Genomic DNA, 27,397 nt, shown 5'->3' on the forward strand with positions numbered 1-27,397 from the left:
TCTTTATGAAATGTCATGACGAATTATATTTTCAAATAAATGCCAATGTCTATTTCAAAAAGCAAACTGGGCTCAGATTATCCATTTATCAAAATATTTTTGAGTATATAAGTAATAATATTTACATTTTATCAAGAAATTTTAATCATTTAAATGATTTAAATGAAAGGCAGAATTTCAATCTTCCAATATTATTTACTTTATGCAAATGCAAAATCATGGTATCACAGGACAGTTACCTTACTGGAATCATGTACACCTAGATGTCTCAATTCCCAAGACACCAATCTGTTTAAATCCAAAAAGGTCTCATTTACCATCCTAGTTACATACCATTTATATTGTAACTTTAAATTTTACAAATATCTCATTTTCCACCCCAAGGCTGGCATCTTTATTAAAACTCAAAAGTCCCTGGATTGAAGGCAAATGAGTAAAAAAAAAATCACTGCACTGAAATGTAATAAGGATTCAGTTTTGTGCAAGTGGCAGACTCACAAACCTACTTATGAAAAGGATGTTTACAAATCATATGCAGAGGCATGTTTCGCATTTTGTCTGCTAATGTAAAATAAGAAACAAACATTTTTATGAATTCAGTTCTACCCAACTCAGATGAGCTCAAAGTCACACAATTTGTAACAAAGGCCTCCTTCGATTTTTGCAGCACTTATGTTACTGAGTCCTGCATGGAACCAAAGCAGCACAGAAGCCAGGGAATGGTTCCACTTCTCTAGAATACTGTCCTCGATGTGCTGACACATAAGCAAGAACACTGCTGTAGAAACAACACTAATGCACAAGCTTTTAAATCAAGAGTTTTCAGTGTAATCCAACAGATCTAGGAAGCTTTGAAACTGTGTTCATTTAGAAACCCTTATGCTTGAGGAGCATATTTTGCCTTTATAAATGTACCAAATATCCCATAGTTCAATAACTACTTAAACACCTCACAACAACAGAGACCGTGGAAATATTGTCTAAGTTTGCTTCTTGTGGTATAGCTGAGACAAAAGGCAGGCATAAAAGCTTGACATCGATTTCACATTAAACAATCTTGGGGACTCTAATACAATCCAAGCCCTCATTGTCCCATTTGTTTTCAGCTTTCTATGAATGGAATCTGATTCCACACTCTGCTTGCTGCTGCATACTGGAGTTCCCAGGCTGTGCAAAAGAAAAGTTTTGTCAAGCATTTATGAATTCAAAAACCCTGAAAAGTCTGTGTGCCAACAGTGGCCATTGCAGGTTTGCTAGAGGATGTTGGCTGGCCTACAGAGTTTCTGCATGTGTGGAGGGTCCTACAAGGAACAGGTGAACACTCAGCAGCAGGTATGGACAAACATGGTTCTGCAGCAATACTCAGGCCAGTTCTAATGCGAAGAGGGAAAGGTTTCAGTGGCAGGGTGGCATCCATACAGCAGGAGGGTGAGCAAACCACCCTCCTGAACCCAGGCCATGGAAAAATATGACTGGGATAAAAACCAATGTCATTGCTGCAAGAAACCATTCCACTGCATTTGCCAATAAAAGAAAAGGAAGAGCATTTAAAGAAAGATCATGCTTTTAAAATACAATTTGAAGGGACGCTGGGGCTCAGTGAACCATCTGCCTTGTGCTCAGGTCATAATCTCAGGGTCCTGGGATCAAGCCCCGCACTGGGCTCCCTGCTCTGTAGGGAGTCTGCTTCTCCCTCCGCCTCTGCCTGTGTGTGTGTGTCTCTCTCCCATGAATAAATGAATAAAATCTTTTTAAAAAATACAATTTCAAGAGACTGGCTTCTGCAAATTCGGATTCATGGTAAGAAAAGAAGTTTTGGTCAATTGGAGAAAGAGCAGCAACTCTTCTTTAGATACTTGCTACCACCTGCTTGTGCAGTTTCTTGATGAGACAGGCTATCAAGAATTTGAAGAAATCAACGAAAAGCTCTTAAGTAGGAATCATGTGCATCACTTTCAAACATTAAACCTAATGTGGAAAAGTTTCATCTAGAAAAATGGGACTGAGTTTCTTACTACAATTTTAGAAAAGAATTTTAGCATCTTTTTTATCAGTATCTTCTGTATTTATCATAGTTACGTAAGATGAAGAAAATGTGATGAGTTTTCACCGAGTTCAATCCAGATGCCTCTAAATTTGCTCCTGTTGACTCCAGTGTGTCATGCAAACAGGATTTTCCACCTGTGTCATGATGTGAAAAGGCTGGGAAGCACCAAAATAAAGGCAGAGAAGACAGGAATCACCAAGAAAAGCACCAGCAGGAAAGCCAAGGGCACTCTTGTTCCTATATATAATTATGCAATAAATGGTCACCCAGTTCTGTCTTCTGTGGACCAGGAATATTTGAACTTCTGCTGCTCCCCATCTTGTTCCTGACCCATCGGCAGCTTGAATCACCAGAAAAGGAGCCCTACCTTATAAACCACACATTCTCAAAGAAAAATTTCCCAGTTGAAAGCAACCCATTGTACTGCAGATTGATGAAAATGCTCTATCAAATTTCAACACTGAGACCTTTTCTGGGCACAAAGAGAAATTTTGACCTACTTTCTGAATGCAGTTGCGAGGGAAAGGAGTATTACAACAATAAATGGACAACAGGAGGAACGGTATAGAGCCATTAAAAGCTTAAGATTACAGAGAGATACTGAAAGACATTTACAGTATAAAATTCAGTGATAAATACAAAATAGTACACATATTCAGATTATAAAACATAAAGGCATACTTTGAAAAGGTCATAAGCAAAAAACTTCAATAATGAGAGAGTGGCAGAATTAGGACATTTTTTATTTTTATTATTTGAAGTTTTTTCCTTAACAGTTATAATTGCCTTCAACTACAACAGTAATAATATTTTTCAAAAAGTTAGTTACCATATATAAACTGACATTATTACCATACATAAACTGACATACATTAGTTACCATACATAAACTGACATTTCTCCTATAAATGTACCAAAACCTCCCTTCCACACCAGGGCCAAGTGTTAACTATGAATTGCTTGCTTACCTTTTTAAATACTACAATGACTAACAGAAAGGTGATGTTTAAAACTACTAATAATCTATCCTTTAAATGCCACTGCAGAATGTCATTCCATATGAGCACCCAAACACACAACTGCTTGGATCCGAGGCATTTAACAACTAAAAATATCTCAGCGATTTTTTTGAGAATGAAGACAGAATTGTCAGTATAGTTAATTCTATGTTTAAAAAAGAAAAAAAAGTAGAGCAATTTCAAAATTAATATTTTAAAATTAAGTTTACCTGCTGGGCTGTAAATTATGTTTGTTCTATGAATATGACTATATTAGAATGGTGCTTTGAGTAGCTAAGATTTACTGAGCTCTTACTACGTGCCAGGCACTGGGTACTAAGTATTTTAGAGAATATTTCATTTAAGCCTAACAAGAATATTTTTGGAGGTTATGATTATTATCTCCATAAGCCAGGAGGTAAAATAACTTGGTAGCAAGCAGCAGAGAAGGTTAGAACATGGGTATCTTTAAAAAGCACATTTATTCACTATACTCTACCGGACAGACACATTGACAATCAATAATGGTCAGCATCTACAAGAATGCAGTCAAAGATACGGGATATAAAGCCAATGATATTATCCTCACAATCTTAGATGTTTGTTTAAGCCTTTTATCTAAACCATATTTTAATGCAGCCATTAATCAAAAAAACTAGAGTCTCACAATTCAACTTTGAAGTGAGAAACAAATCCATCCAAGAACCATGAAGATCCTGCACAGAAAGTAAACATGTAGACGTCCGAGAATTTCCAGCACCCACATCTTATAGAAGATAGCACAGTAGAAAGGAAAGTGAACTGAAGTTAGTTTTTTTTTTCTTTTAAACTGCATTTCAGTCCCATCTTTTCCAGCTAACAGTGGGGAGACTGTGAGCAAATTGCTTGACCTCCTTTGATCTCATTTTCCACATTTAAAATAAAATTAGTACTGCAAAGATGAAATGAGAGGATCGTTTCAAGGCCTCCACCAAGAGAGTGCTCATTCAGGGCTGACTTCCTTTACTTCCCCACATGATCCTAAAATCAATGTATTCTTGCAGCACTTTAGCTACACACAAGTCCATATTTTTGTCGTGACTACCAACTTCAAGTTACATAATTCAGAAGAAAAATTACCTGAAGCATTGTTGAAAAATGTCTTATCGCTTCATCATAGAGTCCACTGCCAATCAACACATAAGCAATAGCTATGAAACAAAATACAAAAATATTAAAGGAAAGAATGAAGGATCTCAGAGTACAATCAGTAACTAAATTCTTTGCTGAATCCTAAAAGGCAGCTCCGAGGACCAGAAGCAGTGAAAGAAAACCTGGAAGTTAATAAGATGTACTTGAATTCATCCCCTTCTCAGCACCTACTATCAATCTTCTAGTGCTCTCTATATTTAAATTATTAAAAGCCATCTATAAAACATTGCCTACCAGAAGTAATTATCTTTTTCTAGGCCCATCACTCACTTTCAAACACAAATAACCTTTATGATGTTTCCAATCGATACATCAAAAGAGCTAGTAATGAGCCTGAATAAAACCCACATAACATGGCAATGTGATTTTACTGTAAAAGTTATGAGAAATACCCAAATGGATCACAAACCTCAATTCCTGGGGGTGCTGAACTTACTGCCAGTTACCAAGTAAGAACAAAAGCAGAGGCTCTAATTAACATATATTAATAGAATGCTTAATTCACACCAGTGCAATGCAACAGTGGTCTTTCCCTACCTCTTCTATTCAAAATACAGTCAAAACACTACTCAAAAAACAAAACAAAACAAAACAAAAAAACACTACTCAAAATATACACTAAAGATGAATACATCGTTTCTGATCAAATTGTGTTGGTAACTGGTATTTTGAAATTAGAGCCATGACAACCTCTTAATACCTGGCAATATTTGGACTAAGTTTTTTCACCTGTCCAAAATGCAGTAAGCTATTGATAATCTAAATTACATTTCATCTATAAAATTTGTTCTAACTCCCTAAATATCCATTACCCCTGAAAAAACTGTATTCCTCATTCAATGCAATACTATTTTTTTTTGCAATATAATTTTGATCACATTTCTTTGCAAAAAAGTTTTATTGCAATGCTCCAATCCTAGGACCTAAAAGGTATTCAAGGAGACAGACAACTAAAACTTTTACTGCCGTGAAGAGCTTAAATTTCCTGACAGTTAAAAGTAGCAAAAACATTCAATGTGGAAAGAGACTTAGGGTGTCCTTACACTAACCTGAGAAAAGTAAACTTCAAAAGCACCAAATGTCATAATAAGACAAGTTTTGGAAGCATTCTTTAAAATAAAGAGGGCTGCTTTTGTCATAATTTCTTTGAAAAGATAAATTAAGGTCAAACTCATATTCCAAATAATAAGAAAGGACACCATTTAGATGCATCAAATAACAAGATGAACAAGAGACACCTTTGGGGTGGGGTGGTTAGGAGTATTAGCAATAAAACAATAGCGATAGGTATGTGCATGGGGGACTCCATACATTTCCACATATTAACTCATTTACTCCTAGTTGCAATGAAGCAAGTACAATTATTATCTCCATTCAAAGAAAAGGAGATGAAGCATAGTGCAGTTAAACAAACTGTCTGAAGACTATGTGAGGTCAGAGAAAGGACCCAGGCTGCCTACTCTGGGGCCCACCCTAATACACTACACTATCAAGGCTGTACCGAAACTGCTGTGTACTGGGCTGGCCTGCAAAAATGGTTTGAATTCCTGGATAATTACATGAACAGGGACAGAAACATAAACTTCTGTTTATGAATGTGGGATAATGGTGATTTACCATTGAATGGTTTATGTCTTCTTTGAATGTGGGATAATGGTGATATACCAGAAAGCCAAGATCTGGCCTTGGGTTCTGGCTCTGCCACCCACCAGTGGTATGATCATCGGGACTTCAGCCACCTCTCATTACTCTCTGGGTCTTGCTTAACAAGTCCTAGAATATCTTCTTACATTCTTTGCAGTTCTAAATTTTTAGAATTTCCTATTTCTCTCCCCCATAATCAGTAAATATCTTGAATGAACAAATGAATAAGTGATCCACAAAAACAAACACAGTTTTAAGGGATAAATATTACTGTACTCAGGAACATGTTTAAATTGTTCTCCATAGCCAGGCTGTTGAACTCCACCTAAATAAAATCAAATGCAGTTCTCAAATCCTCTCTATCTAAAATTAAACACTTTTTTTGAGAAAAACCCAAAAGTATCCATGGAAAAATAATCCAAATCTTGCAAAATTATAAATAACTACAAGGATCTAAATTTTGTTCTGGCAGCCTGAGGACATAAAAGAAAACACCAGAATTCTCAAAGAAATCATTACTCCAGCAATTCCACATCTCTCAGCAACGTGTGTGTTGACAGAAGCCACTCTTTCAAAAAAAAAAAAAAAATACTGTGATATGAAAGATCCTAAGCCAGCTCAGGGCCTTGAGGTCTAGTAGGATTAGTCTTAGTGCACAGAACACGCCTGGCACATTCATTTACTTAATAAATGAACATGGGGCTGACCAAAGTCCAAGGACCTCAGAAAAGACCAAATCTGATTTCTTAACAGGTAATTAATTCTCAAGGCTTACTCAGAATAGCACCAAAAAGTGATTAATGGGGATGCCTGAGTTGAGTGGTTGAGTGTCTGCCTTTGGCTCAAGGCATGATCCTGGGGTCCTGGGATCAAGTCCCACATTGGGCTCCCAGGGAGCCTGTTTCTCCCTCTGCCTATGTCTCTGCCTCTCTCTGTGTCTCTCATGAATAAATAAATAAAATCTTTAAAAAAAAGTGATTAATACTTTCAAAATTGTCAGCTCTTAATTATCTGCACTAACAGAGCAAAGGAGCCAATATGAGAAGTGCTCAGTATTTTTTTTTTTTAAAGTAAGCTCTAGGTCCAACATGGGACTTGAACTCAAGATCGCGAGATCAGGAGTCATGTGCTCTATCAACTGAGCCAGCGGGGTGCCCCAAGGTGCTCTGTTTTAATAGAAAATGCATATGGCCACAGAAAAGATAAAATAATTATATGGAAATTAGATAGAAAAAAATTTCCAAAGGTGCTTCAGGCCACCAGGCATTGGGCAGGAGCGCCTGTTTCTGTGAAGTGTGTCTAGCTGCCATGTTCAGTCCTGCATTCAATTTTGTTTCCACTCTTTCAACTGTAAGCTGACCCAACAATGAGCAAGACACACTCAGAGCATGTCAGACACTGGCAGAACCAGCCTATTTGAAAACATGCCACCAACAAGTCAAATGCAAGACCCATCGGCAGATCTGAAAGAACTAAACCCTTCTACACCCCCGTGCTTAGACCCAACAATAACTGAGTGGCCTCACAGTAAAATTAGCTTAAGCCTAGCTATTTTATTACACAGAAGATTACAGGAGGCATGAGTCTCCTCTGCTTTCACTTTGTTATTCCTATTCAATGACAGCACCAGTAACCTTTTCATTATAATAAATGATAACCGCTCCTAAGGACTCATTATCCTAATTGTTAATTTCCAGAGAAACACAGAGGTCCTTACCCATCACTCCCTCCAGACCCAGTATTTTCTCTCTTTCATATTGTATTGACATAGAATGCATGGACCTGCATGAGGGTTGAATGCGCTACCCAAGATCACACCACTTATGTCGGCAGAGCCAGTGTCTGTGTTCTTTCTCCCTCACCACCCTGCCTGCCTACTCGGCACTGAATCATAAATCCTAGGCAAATACCCCAGAAGTACCCTCTTCTTCCCAACCCAAATCTCACCTAGCTCTTCATTTGTGCTGTCATTATCAGTAGCAAATGGGAATCTCTTTTGTTCTGCAATAGACTTGGCCTGGCTCTGAAACAGAAACAGAGAAACATACATTTTAGCTTATCACAAACAAAGACAAAGCCTACAACGAAGACCTGCATTTTAAAAAATTAAAGCTCCATTTATGTGGAAGATAAGATTCACTTTAATAAATACCAACTGTGTACTTCAAGCACATAGCTTGTGGTCTGATGTCTCCTCTCTTACCATTAATGGTTCTTTTTTTTTTTTTTCTTTTGAAAGAAAGATTTGATTGATTGATTGATTGATTTGAGAGAGTGAGCAAGAGAGAGAATGAGTGGGGGATGAAAGAAAGATTTGATTGATTGATTGATTGATTGATTGATTTGAGAGAGTGAGCAAGAGAGAGAATGAGTGGGGGATGGGGGTGCAGAAGATGGACACAACTAAGAGGGAGGGGCAGAGAAAGTTATGCAGACTCTGTGTTGAATGCAGAGCCTGACTTGGAGCTCAATCCCATGACCATGAGATCATGACCTGATCCGAAACCAAGAGTGGGGTGCTTAACTGGCTGAGCCACCCAGGTGCCCCACTGTTCTCTTTCTAAAAACTTTTTTTTGCTTCCATAGGGATTCATCCTGCTGGCTGCTTCACGTTCCCTCCATGTTTTCAGAAACTATTTAATGACCTTATTCATGTTGTGAAGACCACATTCTGACCACATCTGTCCTCCAATGAGGATAGATGACAGAATGTTGTTTTTGAAACTAAAAATATTTTAGAAATAAGAGCTACAAGTTGTACAGAGATGACATCACCAGAGGACCAACAAAATCTGACCAAGAAACAAGACATACTAGTAAAAAAAAAAAAAATACAGCAGATGATGAATATCTCCCTCCCACTTAAGGCAGAAGATTTGCCTATGAAGAAATTATACAGACACATGCACATTTGGCAGGAAACCTAAAACAAAAGAGGAAACCAGGGGAAAGCAAAGTAAAAAGTTAGCTTAGTACCCGAGTGATTTTATAGGCAGTACTGGTCTACTCTATATAATGACGGCTCTGTAATGTTTTAGAGACAAATCATGTCTGATACTACAGCTGTCACTTCACCAGAAGATTTAACTGTCGATGCTAACTTGTGATACACTTAGTTACGGGATACATGTTAAAACGTTTACTTCATACTAGATTCACCTAAGACATGATTAAAACTTGTACACATACAGACACAGCAAAAGCTAAGATAGTAGAGAGTAAAGATTTGTGGCTTTTAGCAAAACCACAGGATTAGAACCCCATGACATCCTAATTAACTGAGTTCCTCTTTTTAAAAAATGCATGATACAGACGCCTATAGGCATATATTAGCAAATAATTTTACATGAGATGCTCCTCCAACTACTATAGGTGGTATTCAGCTAACGATTGGTGTTCATTAGCAATAATGAACTGCAGCCCCTCGGGCTTCACCAAATCAAATAACAAAAACAAGGCATTTCCACTTATAGTCCCTGTACTCTCAAAATCTAGACTGATGTTCAGATATAGCGTGGTATTTAGTTTGCCTATAAAACAGGTCAGGATGGGATCAAAGAGGGAGACAAACCGTAAGAGACTCTTAACTATACGAAACAAACTGAGGGTCGCTGGAGGGGAGTAGGGTGGGGGATGGGATAACTGAGTCATGGGCATAGAGGAGGGCATGTGATGTGATGAGCACCGGGTGTTGTATGCAACCGATAAATCACTGAACTCTACCTCTGAAACTAATAATATGCTTTATATTAATCAATTGAATTTATTTATTTATTTTTTTTTTTTAATTTTTATTTATTTATGATAGTCACAGAGAGAGAGAGGCAGAGACACAGGCAGAGGGAGAAGCAGGCTCCATGCACCGGGAGCCTGACGTGGGACTCGATCCCGGGTCTCCAGGATCGCGCCCTGGGCCAAAGGCAGGCGCCAAACCGCTGCGCCACCCAGGGATCCCTAATCAATTGAATTTAAATTAAAAAATAAATAAACAAAACAGGTCAAGAATAAGCTATCTCTAGAGTTAAAACACATGTAAAAACTATAGGCCAGGAGGGCATCCCATGTCAGGATGAATGCTCACTTCATTCCATTCAGGACTCCAGACAAAATGTAACATCTGAAAATTCTACTACTGTGGGAATGTTTAACACTTGTTTTCTTCCACTAACATCCTGATGACTAGAGAGAAACTCTATCAGTTCTTTCTCATTTTGCTCTATAGCTGGAGCTGCCACACAGCGATGGGAAGCCTTAGAGCGGCATCCTTGAGGGACATATTTAAGCAGCAGCAGATTTAACAATATGTGAGAGCATCACAGTAGGCACACCTGGGTGTTACCAGACACAAGTGTTTCCTCTTTGTCAGATAGTCACAGACAAGCGGGCAGATGCAAAAGATTTTTCTGCTTAATAAATTGCTTAGAGCCAAGAAAAGCAGTCTATGTATAATGCTTTTAGTACTTAAAAAAATATTATTTCACCCAGTATTCAATGAGAGTCTCTCATTTGTCAAGCCTTTGGGCAGAAAGATATAGGAAGAGAATAAAAATGAAACCCCATAAAAAGAAAGCATTTACCAAACAGCATCAAGAGTATACTGAAGAGCATATCTGAGCTAAGTGTTTTTTATTTTACTAGAAATAGGAAATATAGCATGGGCATGAAAGTATAGTATGGACAAATTAATTTCTTGATTAAAAAGAGTCTTTCCCACTTCTAATACCAGATCTATAGATGTCCTTTGTGGACAGCAATGAGCAGCTCCGACCCAGGAAGTTTTTGTACACAGCCCCACTTCACTGGTTGACTAACTCCACCCCAACCTTCATGTCCCTGATTACATTTCAATTCCTGACAGCTGTCCTAACGGATCCCCCTAACTTAAGGGAGATTATGTTGACCTTTCCCTATACTTTACATTTATCTGTGTAATTATCTGGTTAGTGACTAGGAGTCACAAGCACAGGGACTAAGGCTAGCTGGCTCACTGTGGTAGTCCCAGTATTGACTTAGCAAACGCCTGGCACATAATAGGTGCAAAATAAATATCTGGAGAATTAATGAAGAAATGAAGAGTCAAACTCCCATATTTTCAACCTAGGGAAAATGATAGGTCAAGATTGGTGAGCTTTCTCCCATTGGTTACTAGCTAGTGCTATCCTAAACTAGAAATGCAACACAGAAAATATTTGAATTCCTAGCCATAAGAAGGTAGGTCCCTAATAATTCTAAGAATCTAATAATTGCATATCCAAGGTGGGGGGGATTGCCCAATTTCTACTTCAGTGTTTTTAGTGATGGTCAACTCACTACTTTACAATATAGCCCATTCTGGTTTGAGACCAGTCTAATTCAAGTTTTTCCATATATCAAGTTGACTGCTATGCAGTGAATGAGGTAAAATCTGTTGATCATTCTTTAGCTTGCAATTTCTACTTTTTTTCAGTAGTTCTTATATGGAAAGGCAAAGCTTTCTCTGAAGAAGAAACAGTATCCTAAGGGGAAATTTTAAATGAAAGAAGCAAACAATATCTACATTGATGTTGAAGGGAAAAATCTGGAGAAACAATATGTTAATGCTGGGCACTGAAAGAACAACACAGCTTCAGAGAATTAAGTGTGAACAAAAAACAGAGCCCTCCACCTTGAGGCAGCAAGGCTGGAGGATCATAGGTGCTGACATCTGACATGGGTAGGCAGAGTCGGATGTTACACAGCACCAGGTACTCATCCCCAGAGTAGAGAGATCTCCTATACAGCTTAGCTGGTATCGATAACTAAAAACATAAAAGATATCCACACAGGCAAGGCTGGAAAAATAAGATCATATTCTACCTTCAAATACATTAGGTTTCCAGAAATAACGTTCAGCCATGATCTCCCTTTATTCTTTAGAACTTAAAAGTAAAAAGGATGAGACCTAGAATGATCTACCATCCAATTCACAAGTCATAATAATTCAATGTGACTAAATACCAGATGACTTATCTTTATCTTTTTTTTTCTTGACTTATCTTTATCTTATCCAAGTAGAACCAACTAGAACCAACTCCTAGTTGATAAATAGAAGTGACCTTCGCCTTTTGAAACCAGTATTATTGTGCTTTAGGTTGTATAGAAGATGCATACCAGAATCTTTTCAGTGTTGAGGGAAAGCAATGAGTCACAGGGTGGTGGTCCTTTGGGTTCGCAGTCTGAGTCATGGAAGTTCAAAAAGGAGGACTCTGAAAAGCAAACATTCCTGGTTATTTGCCTCACCTTAAATTTATGCCTCTTAGGTGTCTAACTATGAATTATAATGTTAAGAATCCACAAAACCAAAATAAGGACAAAGCAAGAAACACCAAAAGGGTCATCCTACCCTTCTCTTCGAAGCTGTGTAACATTCTGTGGTTTCCAAATATCCTCATAACCAGTCATTAATAGAGTAGTTGTTAAGATCCCTGTGTTAGACATCTCCTACCTGGCAGCATTTACTATGGATTTTAAAAAAAAATCATAAAGGGGAGAACAAAGTCAACCAGGGAGATCTAATGTTAAAAGACAGGCCAGGGGTGACTGGCTGGCTCAGCTGGTAGAGTGCACAACTCTTGATCTTAGGGTTGTAGGTTCAAACACCACGTTGGGTATAGAGATTACTTAAAACGATAATCTTAAAAAAAAAAAAAAAAAGAAGAAGTAGAAGGTATAATATTAAGGGTCTAGTATCCAGAACATACAAATATCTCTTGATTTCAACAAAAAGACAACCCAATTAAAAAATGGGCAAAGAATTGGAATAGGCAATTCTCCAAAGATACAAAAAACAGCCACTGAGTACATGAAAAGATGCTTTCCACCATTGTTCATTAGGGACTGCAAATTAAACCATAATAAGACATCACATTGTGCCCGCAAGGATGGCTATATTTTTTCCAAAAATGGGAAACCACAAGTGTTGGCAAGGATGTAGAGAAATTAGAACGCTTGTGCAGTGCTGATAAAGATGTAAAGTGGTGAGGCCACTATGGAAAGCAGTTTACTGGTTCATCAAAAAGTTAAACACAGAATTACCATACAGTCCCACTATTCCATTCCTGGGTATATACCCCAAAGAACTAAAAACAGGGACTCAAACAAGTATGTATACATGCATCTTCACTTCAAATAGAAGCACTATTTAACCAAACAGTGGAAACAGTTCAAACGTCCATCAATAGATGATAGACAAACTGTGGTGTATACATACAGTGGAATATTATTCAGCCTTAAAAAAAGAAGGAAGGACCACAATCACCATGAATTAGTCAACACTTTCCTCCTGCAATAATAAATCTACATCTATATTTTAGCTAACTAAAAGAATTTCAAAATTGGGAGAATTCACTCTAAGCGACATCTGAAATGCTTGCCTATATTTGGAAATACTCAAATATTAAAGATAAATTTAAAAAAGAATGAAATACTGATATCACAACGTGAAAGAACTCCCAAAATACAAATAATGTGTAAGAACCTCCAAAACGAAAGTGAAAGAAGCCAGACACAAAAGGTCACCCACTGTATGATTCCACGGATACAAAATAACCATAATACATAAATCCAAGGAAACAGAATACACGTTGGTGGCTGGAGGAGGAAGGAGGAGACACTGCCAAGTGGGTAAGGGAGCTGACTTTGGAGTGATGGAAATGTTTTGGGGTAGTTGTAAGACACTGTGACTGTACTCCATGCCACTGAACTGTTCACTGGAAAACAGATCATTATACGTTATGCGAATTTTGTCTCAATAAATTATTTTTATTTTTTTTTAAGTAGGCTCCATGCCCAAAGTGGGGCTTGAACTCACAACCTTGAGACTGAGAGTCCCATGCGCTACCCACTGAGCCAGCCAAGCGCTCCTCAATAACTATTTTTAAAGGTATGATATAATTCAGCAGTCATTAAAGAGCATCAAATTACATTCAAGAGGCCATGAGAACTGACTGAGATAAATTCTCACTTGTGTCTGTGTCTGTCTTAACAACTGGACACCAGACCTGATATACCAAAAAGGCCCCAGATGGGGGCAATTACTGAAGTTGGAAAGGTTAAATTTCATAAGGCACAAGTGGGTTAAAAGGGTGGGTAGATTTGGACTGAGGTACAGAAAGGGTACGGGTATTCCAGGTGGGATGAGTCTGTATATAGAAGTACAAAGATAAAATGCAAAGGGGCAGTAAGCGGACAACCCTGGCTGGAAGGAGTTGGTGTTGAAAAATGGAAAATACAAGGTTGGGAAGTGAGTGTTCAGACTGGGGAGTCTGGGAACCAAGAGAAAGGCTTTAGTCTGACAAGAGTCAAGAACCAGTAATGGTTGTTGGTAGGTAGTTGGGTATATAATAATTTATAACCTATTTCTTTTTAAAGCTAGTATCTGACAACATATGCTAAGCACTACAGTTAAGCGTTGTATACACGTGGCCTTCTCTTCTACCGATTCCTCCATTTAGTGGGCTTAACCATTTAGTGGAATTCATTGCAGTTTCAATAAATATCCATCTGTATAATTTTAAGGAGCTGCACAGCGTTCCCTTCCATGAAACTTAGCCATACCCCTATCTTTGGGTAATTAAGATGTCCTTTCTCTCTTAATATCTCTTGATACAGCATTTCAGAAGTATGCTTGACCTGTATTTTTGTAAATTCCCCCAATTTGGCAATTAAATTGAATCCTAACAAATATAATTGCTGAGGCAGAGGTTGTAAATGATGGTAAGACCTTTCGGGATGCCTGGGTGGCTCAGCGATTGAGCATCTACCTTTGGCTCAGGGTGTGATCCCGAGGTCCGGGATCAAGTGCAGCATCAGGCTCCTTGTGGGAAGCCTGCTTCTCCCGCTGCCTATGTCTCTGCCTCTCTCTGTCTCTCATGAATAAAATCTTAAAAAAAAAAAAAAAAAGACCTTTTATATATGCTGCCCCATTTCCCACCCAGTAGGTAATAGTTTCATTCCTTACCTACCAGTGTAGAGGACAGTCTGTTTCCCTCTGCTCAGAGTATTCTGTTTTTATCTCTTCCTAATCTGAAAATAGCACTCACAAGACCAAACTTTTGGCTTATTGGCCATTTATATCTCTTCTTTTGTAAATTATGTGTTTCCTTTGCTAATTTTTATGTGATTTGATCTCTTCTGGCCTAAGATAAAGAGAAGAATGCCTATTTTCCAGTTATCTCAGGACCACTTACTGACATCAATTTGAACACCACCTTCACATTACAGTCACCAGGGTCTGTTTCCAGACTTTTTTGGAAAGGAATCTTTGAGATTATTCATATCTAACTACAATAGCTCTGACAGATGACTGTCCAATCTACATGGACACTGATATTTTAAAAATTACAATAGTAATTCCTATTCAGTCCAGAAAACATAGAAAAATCACAAAACATAAATAAAAGTTGTTTTTTTATTTTTTTTAAGATTTCATTTATTTGAGAGAGAGTAAGTGAGAGAGACAGAGCATAAGCAGGAGGAAGGGGCAGTGGGAGAGGAAGAAGCAAACTCCCCGCCAAGCAAGGAGCCCAACCTGGGGCTCGATCCCAGGACCTGAGATCATGACCTGAGCCAAAGGTAGATGCTTAACCAACTGAGCCACTCAGGTGCCCCAATAAAAGTCACTTTGAATACTTCCACACATTGAGAATCACTGTGAAAGTTTTGGTGCAATTAATGTAATTAAGGGTGACAATTCTGAAATCAGATGGCTTAGGTTTGAATTCCTGTCATCTACCAGTATTTACCAGCTCTTTGACCAACTGACCCAGCCTCATCAATCTTTGGTTTCTTCATTTGTAAAACAGGGTCAATGAAAGTATTCCACTTCAGAGTGGATGATAACACAAGAAGATCTAACTAAACAAGGAGATAAAAGTAAAGTATTTGGTACAGTTTCTAGCAGGGAGAAGCAGCTAAAAGATGTTTGCTACCATTGTTATCATTAGATAATGAGAATGGAAGGTGATACACTACTTTGTAACTTGCCCTTTTAATATAACAATATAAGCACTTCCCCCATGACTAATTTCCTTCTGCATTGTTTAAACTTAGACTGATATTTTAATATCTTTAAATTTTTAATTCTCTACAATAAACCTGTATTTGTTGTTGTTTCTAGACTAATCCCTTATAATGATCTGCTTAATCTGACTTGAATAGTATCATACTGTTTCAATATTATACCCCTTTAATAAATGCATACATTTTGGGACACCTGGGTGGCTCAGTGGTTTGGTGTCTGCCTTCCACTTGGGTGTGATTCTGGAGTTCTAGGATTGAGTCCCACATTGGGCTCCCTGCATGGAGCCTGCTTCTCCCTCTGCCTCTGTCTCTCTCTGTGTCTCTCATAAATAAAATCTTAAAAAAAAAATAATAAATGCATACATTTTAATGTAAAGCAAAGTCTTATTTTTTTTTTCAAAAGTTTCTTGGCTTTGGATCAACATTCTTCTTTCATATAAGCTTCCATCATTTTGTTAAGGTTCCAAAACAGAAAAGTCTCTCTATGACTTTTTCTTTTAAGTAGGCTCCACACCCAGTGTGGAGCCCAACGTGGGGCTTGAACTCACAACTCTGAGATCAAGACCTGAAGTGAGATCAAGAGTCAGATGCTTAACTTACTGAGCCATCTAGGTAACCCCCAATGATTTTTATTAGAACTGTTAAAACTGTAGATTAGTGAGTGGAGGAGTATTTGCCTTCTTTACAAAATTTAATCTTATTCATGTCTTTTATTAACCTATGTGAAATTTTACAATTTTTCTATAGAATTTACACATTCAAATTTGTTGTGATTAAAAAGAAAATTGCTGGATAATCATTGTTTCAGCACATATTTGTTGAACATCTACTATGTTCCATTCACTGCTCAGTGGTCTTCAACACTAGAAATGACCCCAGTCCTACTATATAAAGATTATAGTTCAATGAAGGAAACGAACAGGAATCAAAATCACACAGAAATGTCATCACAGCAACTTAGAGAACTTACAAACTACAGCATGGTCAAGGGAAGCAGTAGAGACAGTTTCCTAAGGACTTGAATAGTAGCATCATCTCATCCTGACAGAGTTAACAGGGTACAGGCACACTTCTAATCCCCATTTTAAAGAAAAGCAACCTGAGGCAAAAAGGCTGAGTAATTTGTCCATGGCACCCTCTAGCAGAGCAGTGGAGGTGGGATTGAGCCCAGGCAGTCTGGTTCTAGATCTGACCCAGACAGAGTGAAGGAAGACCTAAGGAAGGTTTCAGATTTTAAAGGTGAAGGTCCATGGGCAGCCAGCAGACAGGGAGACAGGCAGAGTGGTCCAGGCAGAAAGACAGCATACTGTAAATCCTCTGCCTTAACTGGCTAGAGCTGAATATTTTACCTATCTACATAACTGAATTCTTAACAGCTCTATTAATGTTTCCATTTATCCAGTGGGTAATTGTGTCATTTAAACGTAACAATATCAAGGTCTTCTTAATATTTATACTCATTTAACATCTTATTTTACTAGATAAAACATCAAAAGAAAGTACTCAATACTAGTACTGCTTATTCCTGACATTAATACTTCATTTAATGATCCAGAATTTCCTCGTTTTGGTAAGATTTTTATTTAACATTTATAAGCATCCAGTGGGAAGATGCTCTACATGGCTATGGGTTAATATTGATGTATTTTACCATACAAAGGAAGGGTTCTGGGCAGCCCCGGTGGCCCAGTGGCTTAGTGCCGCCTTCAGCCTGGGGTGTGATCCTGGAGACCTGGGATCGAGTCCCACATCGGGCTCCTTGCATGGAGCCTGCTTCTCCCTCTGCCTGTGTCTCTGCCTCTCTCTGTGTCTGCCATGAATAAATAAATAAAATCTTTAAAAACAAAAACAAAGGAAGGGTTCTCCTATTCTTTGCTTTACCAAAAACCAAAAATTTTAAGTCAGGAAAGCTGGCTGAACTTTATCAAGTGCTTTTGGAAATGTCCTTATAATAATCATATGATTTTTCTCCTTTGACTTATTAAGGTGATTAATTACATTTTTTTTAAAAGTCAAACCATCTATGTACTTCTCATATAAATTCTAATTGACCAAGGCACATCATTACTTTAACTGGTTGCTGGCTTCAGCTTATTAATATTTTACTTAGGATTTTTATAACTATTTTATAGCTTTCTTCCCACCCCTGCCCTCACAACTATATTAAATTCTGGCATCAGTGTTTTTTCCTGGTTTGGTAGGGTCTGTGAAAGAAAAACAGTTTGTTATAGTCATACACAGGGTTGTCTTGAACAGAAGGTTAAATTTGTTCTTCAATCTAAAAATTTTTAGCTCACTATGGCTTTATCTTATATAAACAACGCAACTATCTGTATTCAGATGGTATAAGTTTCCACAGAATTAGGAATAGCTTCTGTTTTCCTCTTTGCTCAGATAATACAAATAAGATTTTTTATTTTTTATTTTTTATTTTTTAAAGGTTTTATTTATTTATTTGACAGAGAGAGAGAGAGAGAGAGAACACACCCACAAGGAAGATGAGCTGCAGAGGGAGAGGGAAAAGTAGGCTTTCCATTGAGCAGGGAGCCCAACACAGGGCTTGATCCCAGGACCCTAAGATCACAACCTGAGCTGAAGGCAGACACTTAACTGACTGAGCCACCAAGATGCCCCTATTTTATATTTTTTAAAGATTTTATTTATTTATTTGAGAGAGATATAAAAAGCATGAGCGGAGTGGGTGCGGGGAGGCAGAAGGAGAAGCAGACTCCCCAATGAGCAGGGAGCTCCAGGTCTTAATCCCAGGATCCCGAGATCATGACCTGAGCTGAAAGCAGACTGAGCCACCCAGGAGCCCTGCAAGACTACAGAAATAGTCTCAAAACACAATACAGAATCTCATCTTTTTTTTCTGGATCATCTTCCTGGGCATTTTTTTTTTCCTGGGCATTTATTGATTGATCCATATTTTTAATCTTATTAGTAGGGATTTCTCCACATCTATGTCTTAATTCTAATGGCCTCTACAATAGTCCACACAATCCCTCATTCCTAATATACATTTGTTTCTGCTCTCCTAGTTAGGGGTTAGCCTTAGCAGATTTATTTACCTTACTCTTTTTTAAAGAACCAACTCTTGGATCTATTCATTGATTCCACTGTTGCTCTGTTTCTAATTCACTTATTCTGACTTTGTTCTAGGCAATGCTTCCAATTTCCCTTATTTCCTTTTCTTGTTGCTCAAGCTTGGTGTCCAGGTCATTCATTCCCTGTCTTCCTTGATACTAAGAATCCACCGAAGGTTGAAGCAAAAGAAGGATCACGGTCAGTCGTGTGAGGAGAGAAGAGCCAGAAGACGAGAACAGGGAAGCCACCTGGGAGACTACAGCAAAAGTCCAAACAAAGACAGAGACTACTGGGTTAAAAGGAAGGGTCAGACTCTAAATAGGTACATAAGTAAAAAGGACAGGATTTTGAGAAAACTTTGGCATGGACAGAGGACAAAAGCACTGGCTTCCAGTTTGTGTAGTGACAGAAGGTGGGGTGCCATGAACGGAAATGGAAAGTTTAAGAGGAAGAATGGTTTTATTTAGAGTCCAGTCAAGAGCCAAGTGCTTGGGAGACACTAAACTAGAAGCTGTCTTGCCTGTAGTTAGGAAATTCCAGAGAAAGATAAGAACTACAGATATGAATTTGATAATCATTAACTTACAATAGATGAGTAAACAGGAGATGGAGGCAGGATTTCAATGACAGCTCTGGAAGCTTAAGTCTAAGGAGAAGAAAGAGCTGACCCTGGTGGGGGCAAGACATTCAAGAGGAGGAGGATAAACCAAGTTGGTAATTTACCAAGTCTTTTCTAAAGAACTATCAGGGGCACTTGGGTGACTCAGTGGTTGAGCGTCTGCCTTCGGCTCAGGGCATAGTCCCAGGATTGGGTCCCCCATCAGGATCCCCAGAGGGAGCCTGCTTCTTTCTCTGCCTGGGTCTCTGCCTCTCTCTCTGCTTCGCTCATGAATAAACAAAACCTTTGAAGAAAAAAAAAAAAAAAAGAACTACTTGAAGAACACTTGTTTTACATCTTTGCCATAAAGCTATAGTTATTACAACGATTTTCATTTTCCATTATACTCCCTTATCCCTAATGTCAAATATTTTTCATTTTTCATGAGTCTTGCTAGATAATTGTCTAAACTTTAGACAGTATTTTCAAAGAACCAGCTTTTATAGTGAAATCTAATTAAACGTGAAGTCAGAGGAAGAACAATTAGTTTGGAGGCAAAGCAAGAGAGCAGTTGAGAGCGCAGGCCATGGAGCCAGTCTGACCCCCCATCAGATGCCTCACTGGCTGGCTGACTTTGAGCAAATCCTTTTGTACCTCTTAGCTTGTTTCCTCATTTGTAAAACAGGAACAACTACCACCTCATACCCTCCTAAGGCTTTTATGAGAAGATATACTGCCCACAATTCACAGGGAATGGTTGTTAAATGTTAGTAGGGTTGATCCTTGAACTACAGGGGTTTGAACTGCGTGGGTGCTCTTACACGCAGATTTTTTTTTTTTTTTTTATATAAATCTTTTTTAAATTTTATTTATTTATGATAGAGAGAGAGAGAGAGAGAGAGAGAGAGGCAGAGACACAGGCAGAGGGAGAAGCAGGCTCCATGCAGGGAGCCCGACGTGGGATTCGATCCCGGGTCTCCAGTATCGTGCCCTGGGCCAAAGACAGGCGCCAAACCGCTGCGCCACCCAGGGATCCCTCTTACACGCAGATTTTTAACATAAATATGGTATACTACTGTAAATGTACTTCAGCTTCCTTATGATTTTCTTAACTACATTTCCTTTTCTCTGGCTTATTTTATTCTAAGAATACAGTATATGATACAGAATATCAAAACATGTGTTCATCAACTATCTGTTCTGGTCAACAGTAGGCTAGTAGTAGTTAAGTTCTGGGGGAATCAGAAGCTGTACACGGATATTTTTTTTATGGTGTGTGGGGGGATTGGTGCCCTTAACCTCCACATCGTTTGAGGGTTCACTGTACACATATCTATGTTAAAACTATTGGAGGGTTTTCTTATTCATTTATTTTTTTAAGATTATTTATTTGAGAGCATGTATATGGGGGGAGGGGCTGAGGAAATGGGAGAAGCAGACTCCCCCTGCTCCCCTGCTTAGGACCCTGAGATCATGACCTGAGCCAAAAGCAGATGCTTAACCAACTGAGCCAACCAGGCACACTCTGTTCATTTCTTCTTCCTTCTTTCCTTAACATTATTTTGGTTTTCATAGCACTTTACAGCTTTCAAAATGCTCTCACAACACTCCTTCCTTTGGTCTTCCATTCTTTGAGGAGGTAGAACATACTTTAGGCTTATCACACGCATGGGGAAATGAGCTCAGTGTTAATGGATGTGTTTACGGTCACAAGACAAACTGTAAAGCTGAAACTTGCCACATCCTTGCTCTACGACACCACACCAATAGAGATGCATGGTCCACTTGTCACCACTCATTTTGCCAATGCTGGGTCCTAACAAGAGATTGTTTATGTAGAACAATGCCATCAAACTTCTTTCCTATCCTCCCAAACCCCACAGACAGCTGATTTTAAGAAGATCGGTTTTGGTAGAGACATAAGGAGCTGACCGCAGTAGGTTCAATAAAGAATTGGCAATGTGGAGACAGAGCCTAGAAACATCTCCCTTGAGGAATTCTGTTGTAAAGGAACCAGAGATGAGAGGTGGATGGACGGATGTGTAGTCCCGTCTTTGTTACTAGTTTTTTCAGGACAGGAGCTACTACAGACATTTGTATACTGATGGGAGGAGAGAGGGAATGAGATCTCCCGCACAGGAAGAGTGCTACACTCAGTGGTGGCTCCCACAACCCCACCCTGGAGGCAAAAGCTATCCCCAGAGCTGCAGGTAGGTTGTTTCTATGATGGTGGGGAAGCGTGGAAGTTCTCTGATTGTTTCCTTCTCAATCAAATCAAATAACCTCATAGTAAGGAGAGGAGACAGTGGTTTGGGAAGTACCATCTATTTGCCATATGTTCACGTCTGCAGGTAAAAATGACTGAAACCTTGCTAACAGCAAACCCAGAGCCAATTCCTAAAGGAAGATGTTTTATAAGGAGCTTAACAGCAGCTGGCTGCACTCACCACTTGACCACCTTGCTCCAGTTATAAAAGTGTGCCAAGTTCACCTGAAAACAAGGATGACTCGGCTTTCCCCATGGATGGGTTAGCACTTGGAAGTCAGGCAAGCCTAGTCCTAGGTGTAGGGTGACCTGGGAAGAGCAACAAGCATCACTGTGGCTGGAGGAGCTGCCTGAAGGCCAAGCAGCCGTTAGGCAGGATCAATTATACTGCGTCTGCTTTCATCAATTTCTGCATTTGTAAGACAACCACTGTCGAGGACCTTGTACATCACAAGGTGGTGGATGGTCCCAAGTGGTAAGTTTCTTTTAGAATGTAATAGCAGGAAAAGTAATAAGAGGAAAAGTTCTCCTCCTCTGAATTCATATGCTTCTTTTGTTTTAACAAAATATTATTCATCTGTATGAGATGTGTAAGTTATCATAAAACAACTTGAAAATAAAGGCTGCCCACTGGAAATGAGATTATAAAGTCAACATATAATTAATCCATTAGAACAAAGATCTGAAAAGCCATCTTAAAGAGACAGAATGGCTTTATAACCAAGCATGAATATAATCTGATCAAAGCTGTACTAACCCACACAAAAGTATAAACACATATAAAAAATGTATAAAACCAAAAGAAAAGGAGCTGGTCAGCTGCACAGAATGGAAAGAGAGGCAGGAAAGCAAATGATGTGGCACTGATCCAGAACAGAACCAGGGGTGGGGGGGTGCTAGAGCCAGCAAAGTGAGCAGCCAGCCTTAGCTGCAAAGGCTACTCACAGCCTGGGGTTGTAGCATGGACTGAACACACATCAGATGCTCAAAGTGGCACATCCTCTTAAGAGCTGAACACTTTCTCATATACCTACACATGCTTTCAAATATCATCAGTTCTACTGGGAAAGCTGAAGCTCATCTAGGTGATAATGTGAAACCCTTAGTGAAAAGGGAACAGAATCACTTTTTAGATTTATTTATTTGAGAGACAGTACATGCAAGGGGAAAGGCAGAGGGAGAGGGAGAAGCAGACTCCCCACCAAGCAAGGAGCCCCACATGGGGCTTGATCCCAGGACCCTGAGATCATGACTTGAGCCGAAGGTAGACAATTAACCAACTGAGCCACCCAGGCACCGCCAGAGTCATTTGGAACACCCCAAACACAGGTGGAAAAAGGTCGGAAGAGTACTCAACTGCTCTTCCATGCAGAAGAGGTGGATCATCTGACCCAGGACTTCTGAGTGTCGACACAAGGAACATCATCACCCGAGTGGAGCAAATCCACTGTGCTGGTAACTAAGCCAGAAATAGTCATACAAAATTATCTCCAAATGATACTAGGGTAACATGGAATGAGACTTTATTAGCAAGCTTAAAAACAGATAGTAGTTATGTATTTGGGGTTCTTTCTAGTTAGGTTGTTCAGTTTGTGAAAAGTCAAGAAGTAAGCACTTGTGATACATGTTTCTGCATCTATGTCACATTTCAGTAAAAGGTAAAAATAAAAAACAGAAGGAAAATGTTAGAAAGCATTAAGCCAAAATGAAAAGTATTAAGATTATGCAACTTTAGTAAATTTTGCATTTATTCTATCTGTAAGGTAACAAGCCCAAACAAAAGGATAAGATGATCTCTTTAAAACACCACACTGTGGAAAGGGGAAGCTTCAAAAGTATGTCAGTTGGCCAAGTATTTAGGGAGCGCAATGAAGCCAAGCCATGTCTACACGCTGTAGAACTAACTTCCTGAAGAGTCTGTATACACAAAGCGCTCTCCCACTTCCTGCAGGCAAGTTCCCCCCAAGGTAGGTTCTAAAACCCAGGCCATATATCTTTCATCCAGAGGGAGGAAGAAAACAAACCCTCACTAACCAAAGCTGAACAAGTCTACCAGGGTACGGGTCTTTTAAAAGGTAAATGTAATTCTTAATAACAACAGATCTACTTGAGAAAGTTAAGGAGTATGCAAATACCACAGCTATCATCAACATACGGTTCATGCTACAAAAAGCAACTCCTAAACCAAAAACTTTCTGAAAGATGCTGTTCAGGAAGCAAAAGAGGCAAGGATCCTTCAGGCAATGCCACAGTGGCCAGGGCTGGGGGAGAAAAATAAATCTCTTTACCACTCTATGCCTCAGTCTCTGCACTCTAAAGAAGCTAGCAAATTTACTTGCGTGTACCTTAAAGAAGGTTGGAGGAGATCTGCCACAAAACAATATGTGTTAACACACACAGAAAATCAAGGCTTAGGGGAAAAGGATCAAGCAAATATAATAGGGTTACCACAGTTACCATGACTTAGCATAACATTTGGTCCTTAACTTCCTCATAGCCAGAATAAAAAAGGAAATAACTCTCATTATAAAATGTTCCTCTACCAATTCCCTGCCACCTCTAAGGCACAGTAATGATTTAAGTGAGCTGTAAGATCTATGTCACATATTTATATAACTGATTCCTCCATTAAGAAAGATATATTGACAATCTTCAAGTCTTACTGGCTGTCAAAAATACAGTTAGGTTTGTAACTACTTCCTTAATTTTCTGGCAGTTAACACCTCCCAAATCAGACACAACTGCTCTTTTCTTCACAAAGAACTGTGGGAAAATAAGCTCAAATCTTGGATAATTAATTTCAATACACTAAAGAAAATTATTTCAGATTGTAAATCACTGACTTGATTGAGGCATTAAGCATATAGGCAGTGCTAAAGCTGCCAGCTAGATGAAGGTGGCCATTTCAAAAGTACCATAAAGTACCATAAAGACACTAAGTACAAGGACTACCTCACTTAGGAGCAGACAAAAGTCTGCAGTAAAGGGATACCTGGGTGGCTCAGTGGTTACACGTCTGCCTTTGGCTCAGGGCGTGATCCTGGGGTCCTAGGATCAAGTCCTGGAGCAGGCTCCCTGCTTGGAGCCTGCTTCTCCTCCCTCTGCCTATGTCTCTGCCTCTCTCTCTCTCTCTCTCTCTCTCTCTCATGAATAAAATCTTAAAAAAAAAAAAAAAAAGGCAATAAAAAGAAAAAAAATCAGAGTCATTGTTCTTATAAATACTATATTTTCAAAGAAGAAAAACCAAAAGTATTTTGAAACAATTACAAGTAGTACACGTTTGAACTATTACATCTTAGTTTGTAAAGAACAAGTAGATGTATTTAATACCAGATGAATACCACCTTTGAATGAGATACAGTTAGCTTTCACAGGAAGAGAAGAGAGAGAGAGATGAAGTCTTCAATCAACAGACAGGGTTCAGCTTATCTAGACTTTAATTCACTAGATCTACAACACTGGGGTGTCAAATTAAGACATCTCTAAGATCTCTCCAAAGCTCACTCTGTCCAGGGCTCTGTTCATGCCACTTTACCAGAGGCCTTCCCTGGCCCCCTTGCAAAGTAGCACAGCACATTTTACTCTTCAAGGCACCTATCAGTAGGCCTACTAAACACTGATCTCTTCCCCCACCAGAACGCAAACTTCACTAGGGCAAATCAGCCAGCTGTGCTATATCCCCAAGGCCCAGAATACTAAGTAGCAAGTAGCAGGCTCACAGATGGCTTTCCTGTGAAAGAACAGATCCATTCTAGCTCAATAGTCCAAAGTACTAGGTGCAGTAAAGCATCCTAAAAACAAACAAACAAACAAAAAAGTAAATTATTTTTCCCACAGGAAAACAGAGATGATCTGACATCTGTGGTTATACATGCCTTTCAAATAAAAGGTAAAAATTGTGCTGGAGGAGAAAGCTGAAGGCGGCCTGGCAAAGTCAGTCAGCCCTGGCGCCTGGGTCATGCATGCTTGTGTCTGCAGCTGGACCGCAGCGGGGCTCAGCCCACTGAGCATGCGGCTGCTCCCGGGGCACTGGATTCCATGTGATGGTGGTCCACACGGCACAATCAGCCATTGCCAGTGCTGTGTTCAGACCTACAGGCTCCCCTCCCACCAGCTGTTGTCTGTGGCTCTATAATCACCAGGGGTTCTGTCTTAAGAGAATACACACGCAGCCATCAAAAGGTGTGGAGACTTAGAATCCAAAAGCTGTGGGAAGACTTCTGAAAAGTGGCTTCTAATCTGTCCCCTGTATAGGGACTGGCTTGATATGGGCAGGCTTGTGGCTGGAAAGGTCAGCAAGGGATGAGGATACGATTAACAGATGGTGAGGCTCTGAAGAACTGGCGTGATCTACTTCCTGGCACTTATCGTGGCCCTTATGTTGATCAGAAGGGGATTCTGGATTCAGAACATGAGCCCCTGGGCTACGATACGATTGGTTGTAAAGCCTGAATTTGTTCCTACATCTCTTCTTCTTAGGACAGTGAGGGAACCGGGGCAGGTTTCATAGCGCCCAGCTTCTACCTACTTGTCCAAGACAAGGAGAGAGAAATGAGAGACACTTTGGGAGTCGCTACCATGATAGAGATGGCTTCTGTCACGTACCGCAGCCAGTAAAGCTAAGAGAAACAGCTGGAGTGCCAAGTAGCATAAGCAGTTGCTTTTGAGAATGATTAACTGGGGCTGACAGCAGCAGCAGCGAAGCCACTTTCGCACCTGTCAGCAGCTACGGGACATTCCTGTTGGCCCAGGGGCGGCTGGCTCAAAGACTCAGGCCACACATTTGTAACAGCACACTTGTAATTCCAAACTAAGAAAATAAGTACTACGTGGGGGAGATAAATAAAAATTTGAAACATTTGAATAAATTATGCTTAAAACCTCATAATACAGCGTTCAACCTCTGAAGCAGAGAATACTAGATGATGGTTTCCACGTATGAGGGAATTGGTAGAATGGACAGAAGAATTTCTCCAAACACTTAGTTCATGAAAACCTTTATGATCTAGAGGAAAAGCAGGATACAGGTCAGAGTTGGCTCAAATACGGAATCAAACACTGGCAGAAGCCTGATGTCACAAAGTGAAATGATCCACCTAGGTCAAGAATATCAATCAATTTCATACTAGAAATCAATCCGTAGGGACGCCTGGCTGGCTCAGTGGTTGAGCGTCTGCCTTTGGCTCTGGTCGTGATTCCCGAGTCCTGGGATCAAGTCTTGCATCGGAGTCCCCCCCACGGGGAGCCTGCTTCTCCCTCTGCCTACGTCCCTGCCTCTTTCTCTGTGTCTCTCATGAATAAATAATTTAAAAAAAAAAAAAGAAAGAAAGAAATTTATCTGTATCTTCCATTGCCTAGAATCTGGGTCTCCCTGAACCAGTGAGCATCACACGACTACAGGAGGAAAAGGCAAATGAAGATTTACATAATAACGCACCACAGGCTGGCAAATACTAGAAATGTGGTTTCCTACCTGTAAGTACTGGGGGTCTAAGACAAGGTTTTATCTGGAGTCGAACTGCCTGGGC

General features: G+C 39.4%; 1 protein-coding gene across 1 annotated transcript in view; it reads right to left on the bottom strand.

Annotated features, from left to right (window-relative positions):
* The window catches only part of TTC13 (tetratricopeptide repeat domain 13), a 79,926-nt gene that overhangs the window by 50,679 nt on the left and 1,850 nt on the right, over nt 1-27,397 (bottom strand). The window contains exons 2-4 of the mRNA XM_041748499.1: nt 12,010-12,104; nt 7,828-7,903; nt 4,165-4,235 (exon numbers count right to left, since the gene is read on the bottom strand). Of these exons, the coding sequence (XP_041604433.1) occupies nt 4,165-4,235; nt 7,828-7,903; nt 12,010-12,104 (242 nt within the window). The remainder of the gene's footprint in view (nt 1-4,164; nt 4,236-7,827; nt 7,904-12,009; nt 12,105-27,397) is intronic.

Source organism: Vulpes lagopus, chromosome 3 (genome assembly GCF_018345385.1).
Source record: "Vulpes lagopus strain Blue_001 chromosome 3, ASM1834538v1, whole genome shotgun sequence".
NCBI classification, from domain to species: domain Eukaryota; kingdom Metazoa; phylum Chordata; class Mammalia; order Carnivora; family Canidae; genus Vulpes; species Vulpes lagopus.